Source organism: Zootoca vivipara, chromosome 17 (genome assembly GCF_963506605.1).
Source record: "Zootoca vivipara chromosome 17, rZooViv1.1, whole genome shotgun sequence".
NCBI lineage: Eukaryota > Metazoa > Chordata > Lepidosauria > Squamata > Lacertidae > Zootoca > Zootoca vivipara.
Window position 1 is genome coordinate 37,799,227 of NC_083292.1, and position 26,142 is coordinate 37,825,368.

Sequence of the window (26,142 nt, forward strand, 5' to 3'; positions counted from 1 at the left end):
TCAGGGCGGGGCGAGTGGCGCGCGCTGCCCTTCCTCCCCCCCCGCCTCTCACCCGAGGGACTACAATTCCCATGAGGCCATTGCGGGACCGGCCCCTCCCTGTAGGCGTGGCTGCCCTCCCCGCCGGCTCCCATTGGCCGCCTGTGGCCCCGCCCGGTCTCGCTGCCGGAGCCTCCCTGCCTGCCTGCCTGGTTCCTGCTGCCTCCGGCGCTGCTTCTCGGGGCGATGGGGGCGGCTGTGTTCTTCGGCTGCACCTTCATCGCCTTCGGGCCGGCCTTGGCCCTCTGCCTGCTCACCGTGGCCGGGGACCCACTGCGCGTCATCATCCTGGTGGCTGGGTCAGCAGGGGGCTGATATATATTTTGGGGGTGGGGGGGGGAGGACAGTGGGGCCCGGTTGGAGGGGTGACGTGGAGAGAGGGCTCCGGGGCATGTGCAGAAAGACCTTCCGTGGTAGGTCTCTGCCTAGGAAAGAGAGGAAGGTTATGATTGAACGATGGATTGCAAAAAAAGATATTATTCCCACATTTCCTGTTTGCAGGCGGAGAGATAATAGCCTTGTTTTGCTCACGTGTTTTTTTGTTCTTGTGGAGGGAGAAGGCTCTGGCCCCAGCCTCTCAAAGAGAAGGGGGGGGGGCTTTCCATAGAATCATAGAATGTAGAGTTGGAAGGGACCCCAAGGGTCATCTAGTGCAGGCATCCCCAAACTCGGCCCTCCAGATGTTTTGGGACTACAACTCCCATCACCTCTAGCTAACAGGACCACTGGTCAGGGATAATAGGAATTGTAGTCCTAAAACATCTGGAGGACTGAGTTTTGGGGGTGCCTGATCTAGTGCAACCCCCTCAATGCAGGAATCTCAGCTAAAGCATCCACGACAGGTGGCCATCCAACCTCTGCTTTAAAACCTGCAAGAAAAAGAGCTCACCACTTCCTGTCGGAAAGTTCCTCCTGGTGTTTAGCTGGAATCACTCAATTGCAAAATTACGGTGCCCACCTTTTCATTTTAAGGCAGAGGTCATGGTCTTGCTCAGGTGGGGAGATTCTTGTGGAGGGGAGAGAGGGGTCTGGGGCATGTGCAAAGCGCTTCCTTTGCAGGCCGCAGACAAGCAGGGGGCAGGGAATTATGACAGATTGCAAAATTGATGCTCCCAATTTTTTTCTGTTTTCAATCAGAGATCACAGTGTTTTTGCTTGGTTTTGTTTTGTTCATATAGGGTGCAAACTTCCACCCACTTCCATGGGTGGAGTAAGCTCAGTATGAGTAGACCTGTAGAGGGTTGTGGGGCCTGGAGTGGAGGGGGTGGCAAGAGCCCCTGTGGGGGCAATAGGGCTGGTGGGTGGAGGCCTCCTCTTTTTTCTGGGGTTAGGAGAGGGGCTTCTTGAGGTTATGAGGGTGATATGGGAAGACACTTATGAAGATGAGGGTGGGGGGGTGCTCCATGCACAGAGCCCACGCTTTGAAGGCCCCAGTGTAGCAACGAGAGGTTATAACTGATGGATTGCGGAACTACTGTATTATCTCACCTTTTCATTTTAAAGCAGCTTAATTATATTTTGTTTTTTCCTGTATATTTGCTTAGGGAACCAACCCTATATCCATACTTTTACCCAGGAGTAAGTCCCGTTGTAATCAGTGTCATTTTAGTTCTGGAGGATCATTTATTTATTTGCACATAACCGTGCAACGATGTGAAATCGCTTAAGCGGCTTACATAGAAAGCACAAGGCGATTTTCTAAATTGCTTTGATATGCTATCGTAGGAAGCGACTCATAAATGGAAATAAATAAATAAACAAACCTTTTTTAAAAAAAAGAGAAGAAAAACATAGTTTTCTCTCTCTCTATTATAACCAACAACACAGTGCAAAGTGGGTGGGCATAAACTGGCCCATTTGCAGTTTATTGGTCAATTTTGCCCACCTGCGCCCCCTCCCACCAAGGCATTAACTAACTTTCCCGGCCCTTCCTCCTCCTTTCTCCCTAATAAAGCATCCGGTTTAAAATACTATCTTGGCGTCAGTGCTGCTACCCCAGCATGGAAATAATCATCTTTTTTAAAATAAAAAATAAAAAATCAGAAACCATTTTTCTTGTGTTTTTTCTAAGGAGCTTGTCGGTCTTATGAGCTCCTGGAAATCACACAGTCTTCCCTGGGTCTTCTTCCCATAAAACCCATATTTTAGGATCAGTGGGATTTGAACAGAGTCAGACCCTTGGGTCCATCCAGCTCAGTATTGTCCACTCTAACTGGCAGCAGCTCTTTGGGGTTTCGGGCAGTGGGACGTTCCCAGCCTGACCTGAAGATTTTGAGGATTGCACTCTGGGATCTCCTGTGTGCAAAGTATGTGCTCTTATCACTGAGCTGCAGCATTGTCCTCGTGATTCCAAATAAAGGGATTGATTTACTGCTTTGTCAATGATGCTGCAGATTTGACCCCAGACCTTCTCTATGCAAGGCAGGTTCCCTACTGTTGAGCCAGGTCCTGTTGGCTGAGATTTTTATTTTGCAGAAATTACAATCCATGTCCCTTCCTTGTTTATTATTGCCTCCAGAGTGTAAGAAGCTGGTTCTGGAGCACATTTTGCTGGTGACGACATGCTAGGCCAGGCATCCCCAAACTTCGGCCCTCCAGATGTTTTGGACTACAATTCCCATCATCCCTGACCACTGGTCCTCTTAGCTAGGGATCATGGGAGTTGTAGGCCAAAACATCTGGAGGGCCGCAGTTTGGGGATGCCTGTGCTAGGCTCTGTTACAGATGGCGGGAGCTTGCTAGGATGAGTTTTGGAGATGTACTGAGAGCAGGCAAGGTGGGGTCAATGCCTTCCTCTTCCTTGCATTTGAAGCCTGTACTTGTAAAACACACCTGCTGCATTTATTCCCACTGAGAAAATCACGTGCTAAACATCCCTTTGGAAACTGCAAGAAAGCACCTTTGATTGACAAAAGGGGACATTGTGTGTCCTCTGCAGATCTAGATTTTCAAGTTCTGCTGTTTCTGTACAAAAAAACAAAAAAAAACCCCAAACCCTGCATTGCATTCCTTCCTTCCTGAAACGGAGCATATGACAGAGGTTTGCATGTGACCGAACTTCCCTTAGATAGCTCAGAGGAGAGAAGTTAGATACATCATCGGCGCATGACGGCCTTAAAGGATTTAAGCAAAGCTTTCTGACTCCTACAACTCAACCTGTCTGGTTTGTGGCTGGTGCCTGGCTCAGAGACTTCTCCAGTACTGTATAAAACTCGAAAGGGTTTCTGCATAGCTGCCAAGTTATCCCTTTTTTAAAGGGATTTTCCCTTATGCTGAATAGGCTTCCTCGCGAGAAAAGGGAAAACTTGGCAGCTATGGGTTTCTGAAGTCCAAGATCAGATATCTAATTGTGGTAGCAAACCCTGAGTGTAAACAGTTGCACCATGAAGGGAACGGGCCAGTTGCTGTCTCTTAGCCCAGGCATAGGCAAACTTGGCCCTCCAGATGTTTTGGGGACTACAACTCCCACCATAGCTAGTTAACAGGATCAGTGATCAGGGATGATGGGAACTGTAGTCTCAAAACATCTGGAGGGCCAAGCTTGCCTATGCCTGTCTTAGCCTAACCTACCTCGCAGGGTCGTTGTGAGGAGAAAGTGGGGAGGGAGAAACGATGTATGCCACCTTGAGCTCCTTGAAGGAAAGGTAGTTGTTGACAGTCTGTTTCGAGAGACAATGGAATGTGCCTCCGGGGTGAAGTCAAAATTGCTTTGTGAGCAGCACCGAAATGACCTCCCTGGACCACAAGCCTGGGCAGGGTGCCTGGAGGTCCTGGTCCGCCCAAACAACAGACAAGGCCTCTCACCCTCTCTGATGTGGTCCAAAGGAAAGCAGAGCGATACGTTTGGCACCAGATTGGCTGCAGGAGTTGCCGGAAGAAGGCGTCTTAGGGACTCCCCTCTGGATTTGTGTGTAGAGTTTCCTCCTTGGCCTTGTAGTCTCCTGAAGATATCTTGCAAAGCAGTAGAGATTTAGGATCAGAGTTTTCCTCCTACTAGATAGGCTACCTTCCCACCTGATTTAAATCAAGTCTTACTGATTTAAATCAAGTCTTTCGTGATTTAAATTGATTTGATTTTAAATCAAATCCACCCTGATTTAAATAATTGGGATATGGCTGTTTTATTACAGATACTGGGATAAGTAGCTGTTTTATTACAGAAAAAAATTCAGAAACGGACTGGAAAGAGAAGTTGCTAAATTGCAAATCATTACCAAGCTTAAAACCATGGAGAGACCTGGTCTGAATAAGGACACTGGATTCTTATTATACATGATAAAGCTTTCCTTAACACTTCACCCCTTGCTTTTTCCTGCAAGACCAACTGCAGTTGTTGTTGTTGTTGTTGTTTAGTCGTTTAGTCGTGTCCGACTCTTCGTGATCCCATGGACCAGAGCACACCAGGCACTCCTGTCTTCCACTACCTCCCGCAGTTTGGTCAAACTCATGTTCGTAGCTTCAAGAACACCGTCCAACCATCTCGTCCTCTGTCGTCCCCTTCTCCTAGTGCCCTCCATCTTTCCCAACATCAGGGTCTTTTCCAGGGAGTCTTCTCTTCTCATGAGGTGGCCAAAGTATTGGAGCCTCAGCTTCAGGATCTGTCCTTCCAGTGAGCACTCAGGGCTGATTTCCTTCAGAATGGATAGGTTTGATCTTCTTGCAGTCCATGGGACTCTTAAGAGTCTCCTCCAGCACCATAATTCAAAAGCATCAATTCTTCGGCGATCAGCCTTCTTTATGGTCCAGCTCTCACTTCCATACATCACTACTGGGAAAACCATAGGTTTAACTATATGGACCTTTGTCGGCAAGGTGATGTCTTTGCTTTTTAAGATGCTGTCTAGGTTTGTCATTGCTTTTCTCCCAAGAAGCAGGCGTCTTTTAATTTCGTGACTGCTGTCACCATCTGCAGTAATCAAGGAACCCAAGAAAGTAAAATCTCTCACTGCCTCCATTTCTTCCCCTTCTATTTGCCAGGAGGTGATGGGACCAGCGGCCATGATCTTGGTTTTTTTTTATGTTGAGCTTCAGACCATATTTTGCGCTCTCCTCTTTCACCCTCATTAAAAGGTTCTTTAATTCCTCCTCACTTTCTGCCATCAAGGTTGTGTCATCTGCATATCTGAGGTTGTTGATATTTTTTTCGGCAATCTTAATTCCGGTTTGGGATTCATCTAGTCCAGCCTTTCGCATGATGAATTCTGCATATAAGTTAAATAAGCAGGGAGACAATATACAACCTTGTCGTACTCCTTTCCCAATTTTGAACCAATCAGTTGTTCCATATCCAGTTCTAACTGTAGCTTCTTGTCCCACATAGAGATTTCTCAGGAGACAGATGAGGTGATCAGGCACTCCCATTTCTTTAAGAACTTGCCATAGTTTGCTGTGGTCGACACAGTCAAAGGCTTTTGCATAGTCAATGAAGCAGAAGTAGACGTTTTTCTGGAACTCTCTAGCTTTTTCCATAATCCAGCGCATGTTTGCTATGTGGTCTCTGGTTCCTCTGCCCCTTCGAAATCCAGCTTGCACTTCTGGGAGTTCTCGGTCCACATACTGCCTAAGCCTGCCTTGTAGAATTTTAAGCATAACCTTGCTAGCGTGTGAAATGAGCACAATTGTGCGGTAGTTGGAGCATTCTTTGGCACTGCCCTTCTTTGGGATTGGGATGTAGACTGATCTTCTCCAATCCTCTGGCCATTGCTGAGTTTTCCAAACTTGCTGGCATTTTGGGTGTAGCACCTTAACAGCATCATCTTTTAAAATTTTAAATAGTTCAGCTGGAATATCATCACTTCCACTGGCCTTGTTATTTGCAGTGCTTTCTAAGGCCCATTTGACTTCATTCTCCAAGATGTCTGGGCTCAAGGTCAGCAACCACACTACCTTGCAGTCGTTAACAGTCATCAACAGGTTTACCATGCCTATCAGCCAATCACCCATTCCCACCACCCTTCTGAGTAATACCCCTCCCCGCCCTCTCACTATCTATAAGGGTCTGGTGACTTCTGTTTCAGTGTATCTAAAGAAGTGTGCATGCACACACAAGCTCATACCCATGACAAACTCAGTTGGTCTCTAAGGTGCTACTGGAAGGATTTTTTTTATTTTTTGTTTTGGGATAAGGCTTGACAGGGTGGGGGTTTCTGGCAAGTGGTGCTTGGAAGCATTCCTGCCCCCAAAAAAGGCATGGGAGAGGAGCTGCTCAACTCAGCTGTTGTCAGCCTGAGGCCCTGCAGCTGTTTTGAACTACAACTCCCATCAGCCCCAGTGGTAGTCTGGAACATCTGGAGGGGCTTAAGTTGACGAAGGTTGGCTTAGCTTCTTTCCGCAAAGCAGAACAAATTCTGCATACTAGATCATGATTAAAACAGGTTGCGGAAAGTGGGTTTATCCTGGTGTGGATCTTTTCTCCCCAAGTGCAGAATACAGCATGTGCACACCTGTTTATAAGCGTTAACATTTATTTTGTTTCTCTCTGCTGTCTATCCAGGGCCTTTTTCTGGCTGGTCTCCCTGCTCCTGGCCTCTTTGATCTGGTTTATTTCGGTGCATCTGAGCGACCGGGAGGATGGGCGTCTACAGTACGGCCTTCTGATGTTCGGGGCGGCTGTCTCGGTTTTGCTCCAGGAAGCCTTTCGCTTTGCGTACTTCAAGCTCCTCAAGTAAGAGTGCCTTGCTAAGCTGTGGCAAATATTCCCACTTGTGCGCCGATTTTTATTTTTATTTTAGTTTTTTATTTATGCTTTATACTTTATTTCTACTTTTCATATTTATACATTTCATTATTTTTACAATCAATTTAACTTCCTTCCCTCTCTTTCTGCGGTTCCTTACATTAATTTTTAATATCTTCTGCATATCCAAATTCGCTTACTCCTTTGTTCATCTACTTTAAATAGAAACTTTTATGCAACTGCAGGTTATTACAGTAATCCAGTGTTACAATTGTACAATTTACAATTCAACAAACCATTTCCATTCTTTTATAAAAAGTTTGCTATCTTGATTTCTTATTCTTCCGGTAAGTTTTGCCATTTCTGCATATTCCATGAGTTTTTGTATCCATTCTTCCTTTACTGGGACTTCTGCTTCTTTCCACTTGCAGGTAGGGTTGCCAGACTCAATAGAGGACAGGACTTCTGTGCCTTTAATTGCCCTGCTCTCTTTTGAGTCTGGAAACCTTAAAGAGAAACCAGCAGACCCTTTGTTTAATTTCCAAGCCCTGTCCTCTATTGAGTCTGGCAACCCTACTTGCAGGCAAGTAACATTCTTGCTGCTGTAGTAGCATACATAAATAAATTTCTGTACGATTTAGGTAGTTCTGCCCCTATAATTCCCAAAAGAAAAGCTTCTGGGTTTTTTTGTTAAATAAAAGTTATTTTGAACATCCTTTTCAATTCATTATATATCATTTCCCAGTAAGCTTTAAGCTTACTACAAGACCACTTTGAGTGGCCCCAAAGACATGAGCTCTGTAGCTGATTTTTCCTTCCTCAAATGCAACAAAATGTGCCCTTCAGAGGTGGAAACCTTTTGGCTTTGTCCCTGCCCCAAACTTGGATTCACCGCTATGGTTCTCAAGAACTTAAGAAGAGCTCTGCTGGATCAGGCCAACAACCCACTTAGCCCAACGGTGTGGCCAATCAGGTGCCCTTAATAGGAAGCCTGCAAGCCGGACCCACTGTTCCCTCCTGTAGTTTCCAGCAATTGATATTCAGAAGCATTTCTGCCTCCAACTAGTAGCTGTCAATAGCCTTTTCTTCTTCCACAAATTTGTCTAATCCCCTTTTAAAGCTGTCTGGATTGGTGGCAATTACTGCTTCCTGTGGCAGCGAGTTCCACAATTTAACTGTGCACCTCTTGGAGAAGGACTTGCCGTATTTTTCTGTGTATAAGATGACCCCTATTTTTTTAACCTGAAATTAAGAAATTAAGTTGTTTAGCTTTTTGGGGGGTGGGGGAGGTCACTTCCGCCAATCGCTCACCCGCCTGCCCGCCACTGCCAATCGCACACCTCGCCGCAACCGCCAATTGCCTGCCCAATTGCCGCAGCCGCAGCCAATCGCCAGCAGGCCTTGCCGCAGCTGCCAATCACCCGCCCTATCTCCGCTGCCAATCTCCTACTTGCTGCTGCCATTAATCGCACGTCCACCCTCTACATTCACTGTCCGTGTATCAGACGACACCCAATTTTTGCCTGATTTTTTTTTTAGCAAAAAGCATTGCCTAATATAAGGGAAAATGCGGTAATTTTATTTATTTCCCTTTGTTGCTGTACTGTTTCCAGCACTTGCTTAAACCAATACAGTGGCACCTCGACTTATGAAGACGATCCGTTCCGCGGCCGTCTTCGTAAGTCGAAGTCTTCGGTTGTCGAAGTGCTGCTTCTGCGCATGCGCGCGGGGGGGGGGCGAAAAAACTTCTGGGGTTGTCGACTTCGGAAGTCGAAACCTTCGGAAGTCGAATCGTTTGGATGTGGAGGTATGACTATATCTGTTTAGGCAAGGCTCTGTGCAGACTGTTTCTTTTCATTTACCTTTGATTTTTAATTACTGACCCTTTGAATGTTTGCAAATACCTTTTTATAATGGCCTTTTATTGATAAATTGAATGTGGCGTCCTTTTTTTTAAAAAAAACCCACAAACCACTCAAGTGGGGTGCATAAATTTTGTTGAGTAAATAAAAGTAAATCTATCTCCGTTATTTGCATACAAAGGATACAAAAGTATATAAATCAAGACGTAAAATTGGAGTCAGTTCATAAAAGGAGATACTTTGAGATAAAACTAATAAACAAATGAAAAACAATTGTGCAATGAAATTTCCTAAATACAAGATTGGGGGGGGGGTGCGGAATGCACCTGTGCATCACAAATAAATTGGAGTATGGTTCAAAACAACAACAAAATTAAAGAGTCAGAACCTAGGAGCTCTTGGGTAAACATGGAAGTTTTTAAAGAGGCATTCAGGGATTATTTAGTTGTGATTCCTGCATTGCCGGAGGATGGACTACGCAACCTTTGATGCCTCTTCCAACTCTATGCTATAAAAATCTCGTGGCTGCCTCTCTGCTTCACAAACTGCCGACCAATTTCCTGCTTTCTTTTTGCATCCTGCCCTCAGGAAAGCTGACGAAGGGTTGGTGACCATCAGCGAAGATGGCCGTTCTCCCATCTCCATCAAGCAAATGGCATATGGTGAGCGAACTGGACTGGATGGCCCTTGTGGTCTCTTCCAACTCTATGATTCTATGAATTGCCGGCTGCTCCCTTTCTTACGTGTTTGTCTCCCTACATGCGCCACAACTGTCACTGTTCCTCCTTGTAGAATCCAGGTGTCCTTTTTTTTTTTGGCTAGCTTGGATCAAGAGCCCTTTTCTGGCCTTAAAAAGCAATCGCCTGTAACCGACAAAGCTAAAGCAGAAGCCCTTTACACTTCAGAATTCGGCTTCCTTCAAAGCTCCATTTTTAGAGCGGCCCCTCTCAAGTGACGGGGTGAGCTCCCGTTGCTTGGTCCCAGCTCCTGCCAACCTAGCAGTTCGAAAGCACGTCAAAATGCAAGTAGATAAATAGGAACCGCTACAGCGGGAAGGTAAACGGCGTTTCCATGTGCTGCTCTGGTTTGCCAGAAGCGGCTTTGTCATGCTGGCCACATGACCTGGAAGCTATACGCCGGCTCCCTCGGCCAATAATGCGAGATGAGCGCGCAACCCCAGAGTCGGTCACTACTGGACCTAATGGTCAGGGGTCCCTTTACCTTTACCTTTACCTTTACCTCCCAAGTGAAATAGCAACTTTGCTAACTTATTCAGACCTCTTGAGTTGTCCTTCCTCTGTGTGTGTGCAGATTCAATTGTAAATGGCTCTCGCGATGGTGGCTGCTAGTTTGGAAAGCGATGTCCTGTGTGATGAGGCAATAAACGTTCTCTTTTTAAAAAATTAATTAATTTTTATTGATAAATCACAAAAAATACAATAAAAGAAAAGAAAAAAGGTGGACATTGAATCATACATTATTCAGGGGCTTCCGGTTCCGCCTGCAGGAATGGCTGACCTTTTTTCCATCCCTCTGACCTTCATGAGGAATTTGGCGGTTGCTAGGGGAGTAAATTGCAACCCCCCTACCTCTCCGGGGGTTACGGAGAGGGACCGCTGGCCCGCGATGCCCCCAAACCCACTCCGACTGTTCAAGGAGTGGGGGGGGGGCTTGGGCCGAGAGCACTTATGAGAGGTCGGAACTCCCGGACGCTAACCTGCATGGCGGGAACTCCATGATTAAAGAAGATAATTAGGTTTAAATTCATGGACATGCTTCAGAAGGAGGGGCAGAAGCTCTGTTTACTGCCAAGGAATTTACGCTGCTGAGGGTGAGAAGTCGAGGCTGTATTTTATCTGGAAGAAGGATTGATGGGGACGGAACGACAAGGGAAGTGATCTTTTTTATTTTTTTTTATATACTCTCCATACCTTCCCAGACGTGATGTCCTTGTTTGTTTGGAACAAACGAGAAATAAAAGATATCTGTGTGAGTAATGAATTTTATAAACTGTTGATATTGAGTATATTTTTTGAAGATGTAAAACTGTTGAAGAGAGAAGCCCCCCTCTAATTGGATGGTAGGAGTGCCTGGAAAGCGTTCAGAGGATTTATGAGGTGTGACGCACTTTGAATTTGAACAGCGACCTGAAGCTAAGTTCAGCTATAGGGCAAGGAGAGCCACTAATTTATCAAGAGTTTATGCATAATGTGATGGCTGGGTCTTCTGCCTGGAAAAGCTGTAAATTTTATAAAGATCGTTAATCTACAAAGTTATGAGAAGAAAGCGAAAGTGATTTGAGCTTTCTAAGATGGCGCTGCTCCGTGTTGAAAGACCGACGCAACAGGGACGCTCCAGATCAAGAAGATTTATGGGGAGGCTGGACTGATTAAAACTCACACAGGAGAAAGAATATATGTGAAATCTCGTTTGATACTTCCAGCTGGAAATCGGATGAAAGAGGAAAACATCTTTGTGATTGTAGGGGAAAGATCGGGACTATTATAGACTTTGAGTGACGATTTGGACTTTAGAAAAAGACGGCAGTGGGCAGTTGCGAGGAATCCCCAATTTTTGGAAGCATGGGAACCCCGAAAATTTTAGATGATTTGGCATAACATTCGGTTTGATTGATATGTATTTGTATAATTTGAAATAATGGATGTGATATAATTGTTTTTTAATTGGAAAATTAATAAAAATAGATTATAAAAAAAGAATCATACATTATTCATTATTCAAATTGTACATAAACAATCTAAATTGCTAAACTAAATAAATTTAGAAAAAAGAAGAAAGAAAGACAAGAAAGAACAGGTAGAGAAGTAGAAAAAAGAAAAGAGCCAAACAGGCATTAGTTTATTGAACACTTCCACCGCTTTCCACACAACATTTATACAATTTATTTCTTTATTCTGTCTCTTAAGAATGTTTTATTATGGGATTCGCACATAGTAACCTGATACATTTCTATCTAATTTTAATTTCCTGCAATAAACGTTCTCAAAGTGCTGTGAAATTGGGTTTGTCCTTTGTCCTCTCTTCCGCAGTGTCGGGTCTCTCCTTTGGAATCATCAGCGGGGTCTTCTCTGTCATCAACATCCTTGCGGACTCCATTGGGCCAGGCACCGTGGGAATCCACGGGGATTCGCCCCATTACTTCATCACTTCAGGTGACGTTCTTTGGGGGACGTAGGAAGGCCACCCATACTGAGCCAGACCTCTGGGGTCCATCTAAGTTCTCAGTGTTCCCTGTGAGTGGGGGAACCCTATGGCCCTCTAGAATCCTAAAAGAGAACTTGAAGAATGGTATCAGCCCTTATATACCTGACAGACACCTGCACTCCCCAGGAGAAGCCCTCCTCAGGGCAACCAGCTTATCAGGAGGCCCACTCCAAACCCTGTTTTCCCGAAAATAAGACACACCCATAAAATAAGCCATAGCAGGATCTCTAAGCATTTGCACAATATAAGCCATACCCTGAAAATAAGACATAGTGATAGGCACAGTTCTGGAGGGCGCCAAGGAAGAGGTGGGGTTGGACCTTAGCTGCCAAGTATCCCGTTTTTTGTGGGAAACCCCCGGATTTTAATCTGTTTCCCGCTGTTCTCCCGAATGGAGAAAAATCCCAGAAATCCCCCGGATTTCCTACCTGCCAGGGAGCCTCCATTTTGGGTGCCGCTCTGCCCATGTGTGGGCACCAGAAATCGGGCAGTCTGGCACCGGAAGTCGCTTCTATGCATGCCCGGCGGCCATCTTGGTGGCGGCCACCACCATGCAGCCAGCACCAAGATGGCCGCCGGGCATGCATAGAAGTGACTTCCGGTGCCGCTCTGCCCTATTTCCGGTGCCCACACATGGGCAGAGCAGCCCCGGAAGTTGCTTCTGCAATTTCTGCAACTTCCGGTGCCACGCCGCTGCTGATCCCGCATTTTTCAGCGGGAGACTTGGCAGGTATGGGCTGGATGCGTAATATAAAATAAGACATCCCCTAAAAATAAGCCACCATGGGGTTTTTTGAGGAAAAATAAATATAAGTCGGTGTCTTATTTTCGGGAAAACACAGTACAGCGGAAGAACAGGGCCTTCAGTGCTGTGGCACCTCCCCTTTGGAATTCTGACCTGCTAAATATTGGAGAGGTGCTGTCTCTGTTGAGTTTTTGGTGCAAGCTGCAGACCTTCATCTTCCTGCAAGCTGTCCAAGAACAGATCTTTCCATACATATATATATATGTGTGTGTGTGTGTGTGTGTGTGTGTGTGTGTGTGTGTGTGTGTGTGATTAAATTTTCTGTTTTACAATTTAAAAATATTCATTTAAACAACCTTCAAATATCAATGACTTCCCTTCTTCTCTTTCCATGGTTCATTTTGCATATCATAAATCCCTGCATATTTTACAAAAACTAAACCATTCAGCATTCCATTATTACATCCATCATAACTTATTTACACCGTTGAATTTACCTTCATGCTGCCAGTGTTTTCAAATGTACACAATTTCCCCCCACATATTCAATAAACGTTTTCCAATCTTCTTTAAACAAAAGTTATTCTCTAAGTCTTATTCTCTAAGTTAAGTCTCCGAGTTGTGCATGTTCTGTCAACTTAAGTTGCCATTCTTCTTTAGTTGGGACCTCGCTCGTTTTCCATTTTTGGGCTAACAAAACTCGGACCGCAGTAGTAGTAGCAGCATACATAAATAACCTCTTTTTTGTCAAGAAGAGATCTTTCCTAGTCTTCTGTGTGTAGTGGGATTGATTTTAAGATGCCCGATCACTCCTGCCTTTGGGAGGAAGGATATACAGTGGTACCTCGACTTATGAAGACGATCCGTTCCGCGGCCGTCTTCGTAAGTCAAGGTTTTCGGATGTTGAAGTGTGTGCACGCCGCTCTGCGCAGGCGCAAGTCAGGCACGCGGGGTGAAAAGACTTCCGGGGTTATCGACTTCGGAAGTTGAAACCTTCGGAAGTCGAAGCGTTCGGATGTCGAGGTATGACTGGGTGTTTAACAATATAGATAAAATAAAACACGCACCCATCATCCCTGATGGTTGGCTGATGGGAGTTGCTGTCCAAAATTATCTGGACGGCCAAACTTTGCCCTCCCCTGCTCCACACTGACTAATAAAGGCTCTCCAGTAATGGGACAATCGCAGCCCTACCTGGGGTGCTGGCCACTTGACAGTCCAAAAAAGATTGGCAAGTGCTTCTCCAATCTGGCACTGTCCACATGGAACAGACTGCCAAACCACCGATTTTGAGAAACGGTCTTCTGCAGCGTAAATCGTAATCGCCGCGATGTGGCTTGACCCTTCTCCCGCCCACCTCCTTTCAGCCTTCCTCACGATGGCGCTGGTTTTCCTACACACGTTCTGGGGCACGATCTTCTTCGACGCCTGTGAGAAGGGCCGCTACTGGACGCTGGCGTTGGTGGTCGTCAGCCACCTGGTCACGTCCGGCTTGGTGAGTAGAATGACCCGTGTTGCATCGGAACATCAGGAGAGCGCTGTTGGATCAGGGCCTAGTCTATTCCAGCGTCCTATTCTCGCAGTGGCCGAATGCCCCCAAGAACCTAGGAATCGAGATAGACTGCCTCTGGAGCTGGAGGTTCCATAGGAAAGACAGAAGAGCCCTCTAGCTGGGTCAGGTGAAGGGCTCATCTAGTCCAGCATCCTGTTCTCACGGTGGCCGAGCAGACGCCCAGAAGGGAAACTCGCAGAGAAGACGTGGATGCAGGAACGCTCCTGCATATTTCTTCACGCAGCGCATGGTTAAACTGCGGAACTCCCTCCCACAGGAGGCAGGGGTGGCCACTAAGTTGAGTGGCTTTAAAGAAGGATTGGACAAATTCATAGAGTGAAGCTATCAGTGGCCACGAGGCACAATGGTTACGTTCTACCCCCACGGCCGGAGGCAGCGATGCCTCTGAATTCCAATTGCTGGAAACTGCAGCAGGGGAAAGTTTCTCTTGTGGCCAAATTCTGTTTGTGGCTTTCCCACAGGCATTGGGTGAGAACAGGGTGCTAGACAAGATGGGCCTGATCCTGCAGGCCGCTTACTTTGCTTTTATACCGTCCCTTTATTCTGTTGTTTATTGCTGGGTTGGGGTGGGGATTTCTCCATTTAATAGTGAATATTGGATTCACACGGTAACATGATTAGTTAACACTCCCCTTTTAGAAATATTCTGCGGTTAAAGGTCTCAAACGACGTGTGATCCTGGCTCAGTTAGAACCACCCCAGATTTCTAAAGGCTTTCCTGTGTGCTTTTGCTGGTGCTGCAAAGGAAAGTGAGGCCTGCTAGCGGGACTCGACTCTTAATTTGTTTTCCTTGCACCCCCCCGACCTGCTCCGTTCTTCTCCTTAGCAGTGGAGGAGGAGGAGAGGCTGGTGGGAGGATGTTAAATGCGAGATTTGCAGTCACATGAAAACCATCTGGCCTCCTTGAACAGCAAGGAATTATCCCCTAAGCCACATTGGTCAGCCGCGGTTGCCGTGGAGACGAGCCTGGGCTGCCTGCTTTGAAGAGGTTTATGGGATGTGGAGGGGATTGGCAGCAGCCGCAAGGAGAGGGTACGGGATCAGATCATAGAGCTGGAAGGGCCCTCCCTAGGTCATCCAGTCTAACCCCCTGCAATGCAGGAACCACAGCTAAAAGACTGGATATGGAGCACATTTATTGTGTTCTGAAATCCTCTCTCTCTCTCTCCCCCCCCCCAAATCTCCACAGACGTTTCTAAACCCTTGCTATGAAGCCAGCCTCATCCCTATCTTCATCATCACCTTCTCCATGGGGGTCTGGGCGTTCTTCACTGCCGGAGGTTCCCTGCGGAGCATCGCCACCTGCCTGTCATGTGAGGGTCGCGCTTATGTGTGGTAGAGGAACGGGTGCAGGGGAATAGCTAAAACAGACACACACACCCAAGCCCACCTGGGTTTATACAGGCATGGGTAGGAGCAGAAACAGCTTGCCTGATCTAAGCAAATAGCTTTAGTTAAGAAGAAATATTTAAAGGATCCAAGTTTCTAGTCCATATGGCTGCAGGGATTTCAACCAGAAGCCCAGTGCAGAGCCTTGTTGGTTTAGAGAAAAAGGCAAGTGAGGAGTGACATGGTAGAGGAATCTTTATCAAATTTTGCATAGCATGGAGAAAGTGGAGAGAGAAATGTTTCCCTCCCTCTCTCATAACACACTGGAACTCGTTGGGCTTCGGAGTATTCAGGACAGGTAAAAGGAGTGCTTCTCCACACACACTGCAGTGTTAAACTTGGGAACTTGGTCCTGCAGGAGACAGTGATGGTTCCCAGAGTGGTTTAACAGCCGATTCCTTCTTCCCAGGGAATTCTGGGAGTGGTTTCTCTGGTGGGAACAGAGGGTCTCCTCCTAGCAACTCTCAGCACCCTTAACAACCTACAGTTCCCAGGATCCTTTGGGGGGAAGCCACATCTGCTAAATGGATCCAGTTTAAAGTGGTTAAGATAGGGCCAGAGTCTTACTAGCAGACAACAGGTCAAAGATTGCCCAACTGGCAGCAGTGACTACCCAGATAATGTGGCTTAGATGGCGACTAGCCGGGTGGTTGCCTCTATACATCTGTCTTTTTTCCATCCTGACACAGACCACTTTTCTTCCAGGCCGGCGGAAGGAAGCTGACCATGTGATGGTCTATTCTGCGCTGCAGGTTCCTGTGGAGGACTGAGCCCACCCTTTTTTTTGGCATCCTGAATCTGAGGATGCTTCTGAGAACCACCCAAGTGCCCTTCTGTTGGCTGCAGCCCTCTGCCAATCAAATCCTCGCCCCCCCTCTCTTCCCTCCCCCCTCTGTCTGGGAGGCACAAGTCCAGAGTCGACCCTCCAAGACCAAGGGATGATTCCTTTGGCCCGAACTGGCAGCTCTGATGGCAGGGTGATAACCACTCCAGGAAGTGCTCATTACATATTCCATGTGGCTGGGAATTCAGTATTCCATGTGGTTGGATTACCCTCCCTCCAGTGTGTGTAGGGAGGTGTATTTTCTTTGGCTCTGATCTGCAAGAGGGGAAACGTCGGTTAATCTCTTAAGCAGTTTCATCGTTTCGGTAGAGGCAAACAAAGCCACGTAATTTGTACTGCGATGTTTTCTTGGGGGACACCATTTCCTGGAGCCAAAATGAGCCCCCTTTCCTCCTCCTTCAACGTCTGGGAGCTCAGGATACACAACTAGTTCTCTTTCTGGGATCTGGGATGTTGACGTAAGTGGTGTGACGTTAGCTGCCTAGGCTAGGCGCCCATTAGTCCTGGCTGGCAGCTTTGGCCAGAGGGCCAAGAAAGAGCAGGCCTGCTTGACCATAATCCACCCTCCTCGAATGAAGCGATTCCCATCAGCATCGGAATAGCAACTGGAAGTGGTTGGAACTCTTCAAGAGGGCACGGATTTAGCCCTGCTGCTGTTGCCAATCCTGCTCCAATCTGCAAAGAGAGCACGATCTCCTCAAGTGACCAGGTTACTCCAGATCAGTCTTGCTGACGGCAGCGAGGGCCTGTCACCCACTTTTGGCTGTTAAAACTCCCAAACTGGAACGATCCCTTGTTGTGAAATAATCTTCCCTCTGTGTGCAATTGTTTTTGTTTTACTGTACTGTCGAACTTTTTCAAGGACAAAAACTGAACTGAAGTTTTTTGCGTTTTTTTCATTCGAGAGGACAGAAGAGGTGGTGCATGAAAAAGCCTTTGGACTGAAACGCCTTTCTGTTGTCCTCGATGTGTTGAAACACTGGAGCCCTGGATTTTTAATATATGTGTGTCCGAATGCGCGAGGGCAGCGCTGCCTAAGAAGTTGGGGACTCCCAGCTCCCAGCATTCCCTTGCTCCTTGACCATCTTAGCAGGGGATGATGGGAACTGGACTCCCAGCAGTATCTGGGGGGCCACAGTTGGACTCCCTCAATGCTAGCCGTCACCAGGCCCAAGGACCATGAAAGATAGCAGGCCCCTTAGACAATGAGAGCGGCTTCCAGGGGATGCTTGGGGAAGGGAAGAAGAAGATTGAGGTCAAAAAGTAAAAATCTGGACAATAAAGTTGTTGATCTTTCTTTATCTCTCTCTCTCTTTCTTTCTTTTTCATTCATTACAAAAAAAAACATACTTCCAACATGATTTTCCCGGACTTTTTAACCAATTATCAGAAATTCTGCCTGGACACTGTTTTCAGCAGATGAATCTTGGATATGTCTGCAAAATTCTGGACGTATTGCACCCCTATGAGTGTGGAGTCACCAAGGGCTCAGTTGGCACCTCCGACTAAAGATGGTTGTGAGGCTGCCAGCCAGTGCCAAGGCAAATGGAGCTTTCTCCATAAATAGGAAGAGTTTGAATGATTCTGCCTCACCCACCCATCTACTCTCAAACAGGAACAAGAGAGAAAGGCTGTCTTTCCCTCTGCTTTCCCCCGCAACTCTATGGTTGTGACTGCCAGCCAGTGAGCAGCAGCATTGGAACCTTGGGCAGGAAAGCACTTGTGCTGCAGCAGGAAGTTTTAGCGCCATCTGCTGGCCAGGATGTGCCACTGCATCTACATTAACACAGCACTGCTTTGATAGGGTGGCGGGGAAGGAGAGGCATTTAAAGGGTTTTGGAGCATAGAGATATATATTCAAGCCAGGATCCTTCTTCCTATCATCCCTGTTGGTGCAATGAATAAAAGGACTTCTCTCTTGTAACAGGGCTTCCTGCACCGGGAGTGGCAAAACTCCCATGTTATTATTATTTTTCTAAAGATACAAAGGGTGGCATTGCTAGTGATGGGTGGAACTGTTATAAATGTCTCCTGCTGGTTTTGGTGGCGGGTCTGGGATCCCATCTTCAGGATTGCAGTTGGCACGATTGCACTCCGTTAGACAAGCACAGGGGGTCTTGCAGGAGGGAGACTGTGACCCCACTCCCTGAAGAATCCTAGAATTGTGGAGTTCTTCCTAATGTCTAGTGGGAATCTCCGTTCTTGAGTTCATCGGTTCGGGTCCTGCCCTCCAGAGGAGCAGAAAACAAACTTGTTCCATCTTCCACAGAGCAGATGGAAGAGTGCCGAGGGGAGTTTTCCTCCCCCAACCCACAGCAAAAGCCCCCATCTCGCAGACCGAGGGGTCTTTTTTTGCAGGGAAGAGTGGTGGGTTTTTAAAATGCCCACCTCTCAGAGGCCTCTGGCTATTTTTGGCAGGGAATGCAGGAATCAGCTGACCCTGTGTTGGCAACGCTCTGCCACAAACTGCATTCCGCTCCCAGGTGGCAGCTGGTGTGGAATGTAGCGGAATTCCTAATTGCGGTTCCCATGTTGACACGCAAATAAGGAATTGCAGGGGGGGGGAGGAATTGCAGGGAGGGGGGATTCTGTTTGGCCATCCTCGTGTGTGATCTGTAGGCATGCTATATTTCAAGGTGGGAATCCAAACGTCATAGCATTGGAGAGCAGAGAAGTTGGGAGGGACACACAAGAGCCATCTAGTCCAACCCCCAACTCAGTTGGCAGAGCGGCCCCAGGTTCAATTCCCAATGGTGTCGCCAGGCAGGGCTGGGAGAGAGACCGCTGCCCGAAAACCGGAGACCCATCACTGCCAGTCACTGTGTAGTCTATAAATTATGCTGCACTTTGATGGGTCAGGGGTCCGATTTGGTACAGGGCAGCTTCCTGTTTGAATCAGAACCATGACGACTAGACACTTACACTGTTTTCAACGGGAGGGCTGTGTCTCAGTGGTAGACCATCTGCTTTGCTTGCAGAAGGCCCTAGGTTCTGTCCCGAAACCCTGGAAAGCCAACTGCTGCCAGTCAGTGTTGACAAGTACTAAGATGGACCCTGACGGCCTGATTCAGGATATGGTGGTGCCCTGTGGTCTGTTGGCTTGGGAATAACAGAAACCACCTCTGCTTCGTGTCTTTTCCCCCCAGCCCACATTTTAAAGAGATTATGAAACGCCTTATTATGAACCAGGCAGAGGGCCTTCTCAGTAGTGGCACCCACCCTGTGGAACGCCCTCCCATCAGATGTCAAGGGAATAAACAACTATTTGACTTTTAGAAGACATCTGAAGGTAGCCCTGTTTAAGGAAGTTTTTAATGTTTGATGTTTTACCGTGTTTTTAATGTTCTGTTGGGAGCTGCCCAGCCAGGTGGGCAAGGTATTATTATTATTATTATTATTATTATTATTATTATTATTATCTTCTTTGCTCAGGCTACCTAAGCCAGGCATCCCCAAACTGCAGCCCTCCAGATGTTCATTCCATCGATATACAGTGATACCTCAGGTTAGGAACTTAATTCATTCTGGAGGTCTGTTCTTAACCTGAAACTGTTCTTAACCTGAGGTACCACTTTAGCTAATGGGGCTTCTCAGTGCCACCGGAGCACGATTTCTGTTCTCATCCTGAAGCAAAGTTCTTAACCTGAGATACTATTTCTGGGTTTGCGGAGTCTGTAAACTGAAGCGTTTGTAACCCAAGGTACCACTGTACCATCTAAGTGGCAAACCTGGTTTTCTCCCCTCCTCTTTTGACCCACACAACAAACCTGTGAGGTAGGCCGACAGGCAGCCACTAGCCTAAGTTCACCCACTTCATGTCCGAGCAGGGATTTCAACCCTGGTCTCTTCCCAGTTCCGACACACTCACAGCTACCCCACACTGCCTCCCCAAAATAAATATGTGCCCCTGCTCCCTTGTCTCGCCACCTCCCTTTCCCCTACCCCCACCCTAAATCCAAAGCAGTATGCAGTCAATGGGGCAAAAAAGGGGGGAGGGACTTTTATTTCTTTTATAAAGTGGTTAGGGGGCTCAGTCTACATCTGTTTGCAACTCTGGCTCCAGGAAGAAATGTGGGGTGTGGGTGTGTGGGTGTTTTAAATCCATGAAAATAACAAGAGTGTACAGTATCTAATTCTGTTGTTTTTTTTCCCTTAGGGGAGGGGGGGACACCTGGGTGGAAAGTTGTAAACTGGACAAACCCAAAACTCTTTGTTCATCTGTTCCTTGTTCCTTGTCAAACCCAGCAGGCTGTGCAAACCTTTTTCCTTTTAAAACAATCTGGATTTTTCTCCCTTCTTATCAGCCTTGCTCTCCAGATGTTGACCGTGTAAACTTCCTCAACTCGTCGGTTGCGCTGGCCGATGGGAGTCGGAGTACATTATCTGGAGGGCAACTGCCTGAGACAAAGGCAACCCTAAATTCCTGCTCTCTGGGCAGAACAAAGCAGAGGTGGGGGGGGGACCTTTGGCGATCCAAACTATAACTCCCGCCAAGGGAAGGGGGTGGGAGTTGTAGTTCCTCAACACCAGGAGGGCCAAATTTCTGTGGCCTCATCCGCTGCCCTTCCTGGCCCTGCAAAATGTGTAATGTGTGTGTGTGTGTGTGTGTGTGTGTGTGTCAGGGCAAAGGAATAGGAGATGATTCAGAGGGAGCCTGTCTGCGTTGCGAGTCAAGGCGTCAGTCCAAAACCGCTCGCCGGGAAGAAGATGTGAAGACGACGCCCTTTTGTTCCTGCATCCTCTTCTCCCTGATTCAGAAGGAGGGAGGGCGAAAGTCAGGGAGGCAGCAAAAATAACTTTTTGAGATCCTACAGCAGCTGTGGGGAGCCTGCTCTAAGGCGCTGGCTGAACTACAGTTCCCATTGCCACTTGCAGAGCCTAATGGGAGTTCCCCAGTCCTGACAGGGTCTTAAGAGGCACCGCCACAGCCCTCACCCCAAATCAGCACCCATCTCTTTGTGGGGTGGGGGCCTGTCTGGGGGGTACAAATTGTTGTGTTTTTTTGGCATCAAGTTAACCGGGGGGGATACCTCCTGCAGGAAGAAGGAACCAGCACGGCCTCACGTCTGTGTCCGCGTCTCACCGTATTCTCTTCGCCACAATCCAGCCGGCAAGGAAAATGCCCAGGCACCCCAAAAGCACCCCGAAAATGATGGCCACAATCTCACCTGGAAGGAGGGGAGAGAGAGAGAGAGCCATTCTTGTTTCTTCTTTATGGCTGAATATTTTAGATTTAGACTAACCTCTTAGAGGCCTTTTGTCCTCATAAGCGGTGTATAAATTTTGTTAAATAAATAAAACAGAGTCCCAAATTGGCCGGGGGGGATGTGTGAAGCTTCCTCACTGAGGACTAGTGCAGTGGAGCAGCTGAAGTGACTATTTCTTTACATACTTGCTTGAAACTCTGAAGGAGAAAATTGAGGGTGCTGTTCTGTATCTCCTGGGATATAGAAAACTGCCCTTTATGCCATCCAGCCACCTAGCTCGGCAGCAACCCTTTGAAGTTTTGGGCAGGAGTCTCTCCCAGTCCTAACTGGAGGTGCCGGCGGGGACTGAATCTGGGACCTGCTGGGTGCCAAGCAGCAGGCACTCTAGCACTTTCGCTTAAAAGCAATACCGTACTGTAGTAAAGTTCCAGTCCTCATGGTTCTTCAGAAAGGGCTGGTTTAAATAGGAACCAAGGAAGGTGTATTATACAGACCCCTCTCACTAACCAGCAGGGGGTCTACTACCTGGAGATGTTGATGGGACATTATGCACGCTTTCTATCCCTGAGCTCTGGCCCTTTCCTTAAAAACAAAGCAGGATTCTAGTCCTCAAGATTCTGGGAACACAGTTCTAATACATGGGCTTCTCCTAACCCTCCCTGGAGACGCCAGAGGTGGGGACTGAACCCAGGACCTTGTGGATGAACAGCAAATGCTCTTCCACTGAGCCAGGACTCAATCCCTGGGATGTTTAAATGAATATTTCCAGTTGCGGTCGCCTCTTCCACCTGCCACCTCAATGCCCTCTGCCAGGCTGCCAGGCTCTGCAGGTTTCGTAACCATCCCCAGATCCTGCCTGGCTCCCTCCCAGCCCCAAGTTGGCCACAGCCCCTTCCCCAGCTCCCTTCCATTGCATCATGTCAAGCCACCACCCTCTGCCATTCTTGCACATTTCACCACCCCGCCGGTAACATCTCTGGGTGACCCCTCCAATACAGCAGCTCCGTCCATCCCGCTGAACGAACAAGAGATCCATATACCTGCGGAATATCCTGGTGGCCCTGAAAGGTAAGATGAAGGGAATTTTCAGTGTTCTGATTCATTACATTATATAGCTCAGTCAGTAGAGCATGAGGCTCTTAACTTCAAGGTCGTGAGTTCCAGCCCCACGTGAACCACACAGTCCCTTCCACCTCTATGATTCTATGATTTTATGAAATTTGCTTGTTTCTAGTCCTCAGGGACCACTGCAAAATGAAAGTTCAACCCAGTGGTTTCCGGAATTTTGGTGGGCCACTATTCCGCCCCCACCACTGACACTACATCCATAAATTCATCCCCAGGACTCCCTGCTCTATCCTATACAAAGCATTATTCAGAATAGCAATGTGCACAACCCGCTAAGGGAGATAATAACACAATAAAATTCAGAACAGCAATGATTACCATATATACTCAAGTATAAGCCTACTTTTTCAGCACCAAAAATGTGCTGGAAAAAACGCCCTCGGCTTATATTCGAGTGAGGCGGGCGGCGGCAGAGAAAGGCACAGGACTGGGGGTTCAGAGAAGTGGCGCGCTGTGACTCTCCGAACCCCCGTCCTATGCCTGCTTTGTGCAAGGTGGCGGGGATCCTTCCTCACCGCTTCTCCCCCCCACCCCACCGCCGACAGCTGGGAAAGGCATAGGATGGTATTTATTTTTACTTTTGAAATTTACCAGTAGCTGCTGCATTTCGCACCCTCGGCTTAGCCTCGAGTCAATAAGTTTTCCCAGTTTTTTGAGGTAAAATTAGGTTCCTTGGCTTATATTTGAGTTGGCTTATACTCGAGTATATACGGTAATTGCACATTTATTGAAAATCCAGTCAAAACTCTAATCAGTTTGATTAATTAAAAAATGAAGAAGGGTCACTTTAATCCAGCAATGTTGACTTTTCAGAGCCAATAGTCATTTATACCTCCAGCACCTTGCCCCCTGCCACCCCCTGCCTCTTAGTGCCTCCTTAAGGAATCCCACCCATTTCGGGAACCAGGGACGTATGTAAGTAAAACATGGTAGCAGAAATCGAAAAGGGACCAGGACACGAATATTCCACGACATTGCAGGGGGTTGGTCTAGATGACCCTGGGTCCCTTTCTGCAACATGAGCCAGTTTAGAAGGCAAAGGATTTCCTTGGCGAATCACGCCTCGGCTCTTAAAACAGGGAAAGTTGATTGCTCTTAACAAACCCAGGACCCATCAACTGTATCCAACCCTCCCTGTTCATATTCCCTTTGTGGCTGCTGGGCCACTTTTGTCCACTAGAGGGCGGCACCTCCCTACCTGTTTGCTCCCACCATTCCTAGCTGGTGACTTTGCACAGAAAGAGGAATCATTGCCAGCCTCTCAGACAGCTTCAGGAGCCCTCAATTACCAGCTCAGCACATTGAAAATCAACAGATTGGCACAGAAAGAAATGCTATCCCCCTGCTAACTGCTGCAGGTGAAGGCGCAGTTGCACGGCCCCGGTTGAAAAGTTGGCAACCATGATGTACAAGGAAGGGCCGCTATGGCCAACTGGTCAGCTGGTCACTTTATTTATCTATTAGTTCCTTAATGTCTTTGCCCCCTCCATCCTCCCATCAGAGTGAAACCTTTGGCTGTCATGTGGAAGACGGAACGAGTTTCTTTTCTCCTGCTCTGGAGGGTAGGACTCAAACCCACGGCTTCAAGTGGCAAGAAAGGAGATTCCGACTAAACGTCGGGAAGAACTTTCTGGCAGCAAGAGCTGTTCAGCAGCGGAAAGGTCTCCCCTGGTTGTGGACTCTCCTTCCTTGGAGGTTTCTAAGCAGAGGTTGGATGGCCATCTATCATGGATGCTTTAGTTGAGAGTCCTGCATCACTGGGGGTTGGACTAGATGGCCCTTGGGGTCCCTTCCAGCTCTTTGATTCTATGATTCTAATCGCTTGATTGTTTTGTACGGACTTTAGAAATTCTTCCTGCTGCTCCATTGTGTGGTTGTACTTTAGAAAGTGAAGGCAGGCGCTCTCTGCGTACTTAACTATGAAATTAATTTGGGGGAGGGCTCAGCGAGGCTTACATTTGAGTAAACAGATTTAGGGCCGTCTTGTGTGTCGCTGGGATTCTCTATGCATACATACACACTGTAGAGGCTGCTACCCCTCCTTGGGTTGCTCACCAACCCCCTCTCCTTTTACACCTCCCCAAGGCGGGGTTGTGGGGAGGGTTAGTGAGCAACTGGAGGAAAGGCAGCAGCCCCTTTGTGTGTGCATCCCTTCCAATATTTATGCGATGAAAATAAGGACACCCTATTCTCCATCAGGCAGCTTCTCCCGCATTTGATCTCCCACAGACAAAGGGATATATACACATCGACATCGGCCACCTTGAGTCAATGGCAGCCTCTCTGCCGAACCTACCTCGCAGGGTTGTCATAAATAAAAAATGAGCAAGGATTCTCAATACATAGTCCACTCTCCTTTCATATTTAACTTCTTTACCGCTATTGCTTCTATTGGAGAGAGCCACCAAGGAGTTTTGCGTTCCAATAAATTTTTATATCTATTCCACACCTCATAAACTGATTTTCTTATTAGGTGATTCAGGAGACCTTTATGCACTTTTATTTTATCATACCATAAATATGCGTGCCATCCATATCTATTGTCGTAACCTTCCAAATCTAATAAATCTGTATTCTCCAACAATATCCAATCCCTTAACCAACATAAACAGGATGCTTTATAATATAGTCTCAAATCTGGCAGAGAGAAACCACCTCTTTCTTTTGTATCTGTAAGAAGCTTATATTTGATTCTTGTTTTTCCCCCCTGCCAGATAAATTTAGATAGTACTTTTCGACATCCTTTTAATTGCCCCACTGAAATAAAATTTTAGCTGTCAGCTGCCTGGAGTCCCTGTTTAGGGGAAAAGGCGGGTATAATAATAATAATAATAATAATAATAATAATAATAATAATAATAATGGAAATTGTGAGGATGGCTGGGAACATACCAGAGAGTAAATCCTATTGAACTCAGTGGGACTTAGTTCTGAGTGAAAATGCTCCAGATTGCAGTGTTAGGCTGCCCAGTCTTTACCCAGTTACCTGGGAGTCAGCTCCATTGAATACAGTTGGGCTTCCTTCTGAGTAAACAGTGTAAGCCCATTTACTGTAAGGAGTAAACACTCTATGTGTTTCCTAAAAAAAAAAATGCTTAGCAGCGAAAGAATTTAAAGTGGATTCGTGAGATTTTCCTTTGAAATTATAGGAAGGGCTTTGTATGCCGGAGTCACCATTTCCTTCGTTTGGTGCAGGGATTTTATTTTCGGGGATAAACAGGACTCCGTTTTTGTACCTATGCACACACACACAGCACTTTTAATTGTTCTCTGAGAAGTGGAAGGATAGGAAAAAGGAAAAGCGGGACATTCCGGGATCAAATCGGAAACTGGGACAGATTCTGTAATTCTGGGACTGTTCCTGGGAAATCAGGACACTTGGAGGGTATCAATATATATTGATATGACAGAGAGACAGCGAGATACGCGTGCTTAAGCAGAGTTTTCCTGCGCA

General features: G+C 47.0%; 2 protein-coding genes across 3 annotated transcripts in view; one reads left to right on the forward strand and one right to left on the reverse strand.

Annotated features, from left to right (window-relative positions):
• The first annotated feature begins 172 nt into the window (after positions 1–172).
• On the forward strand, positions 173–17,650 carry APH1A (aph-1 homolog A, gamma-secretase subunit). Its single transcript, XM_035098981.2, has 7 exons — positions 173–338; positions 6,533–6,703; positions 9,166–9,239; positions 11,628–11,750; positions 13,915–14,042; positions 15,310–15,433; positions 16,215–17,650. Exons 1-7 carry the CDS (start codon positions 226–228, stop codon positions 16,277–16,279), a joined length of 798 nt encoding a protein of 265 aa, XP_034954872.1. The 5' UTR covers positions 173–225; the 3' UTR covers positions 16,280–17,650.
• Positions 17,651–19,814: 2,164 nt separating this feature from the next.
• The window catches only part of CA14 (carbonic anhydrase 14), a 31,563-nt gene continuing 25,235 nt past the window's right edge, over positions 19,815–26,142 (reverse strand). The window contains exons 9-11 of one of the 2 annotated variants that reach the window (XM_035098211.2): positions 22,601–22,621; positions 21,437–21,521; positions 19,815–21,101 (exon numbers count right to left, since the gene is read on the reverse strand). In XM_035098211.2, the coding sequence (XP_034954102.1) occupies positions 21,032–21,101; positions 21,437–21,521; positions 22,601–22,621 (176 nt within the window). In that variant the 3' untranslated portion in view covers positions 19,815–21,031. Of the gene's footprint in view, positions 21,102–21,383; positions 21,522–22,600; positions 22,622–26,142 lie in introns of both variants that reach the window. The other variant, XM_035098212.2, reaches the window with a different exon arrangement.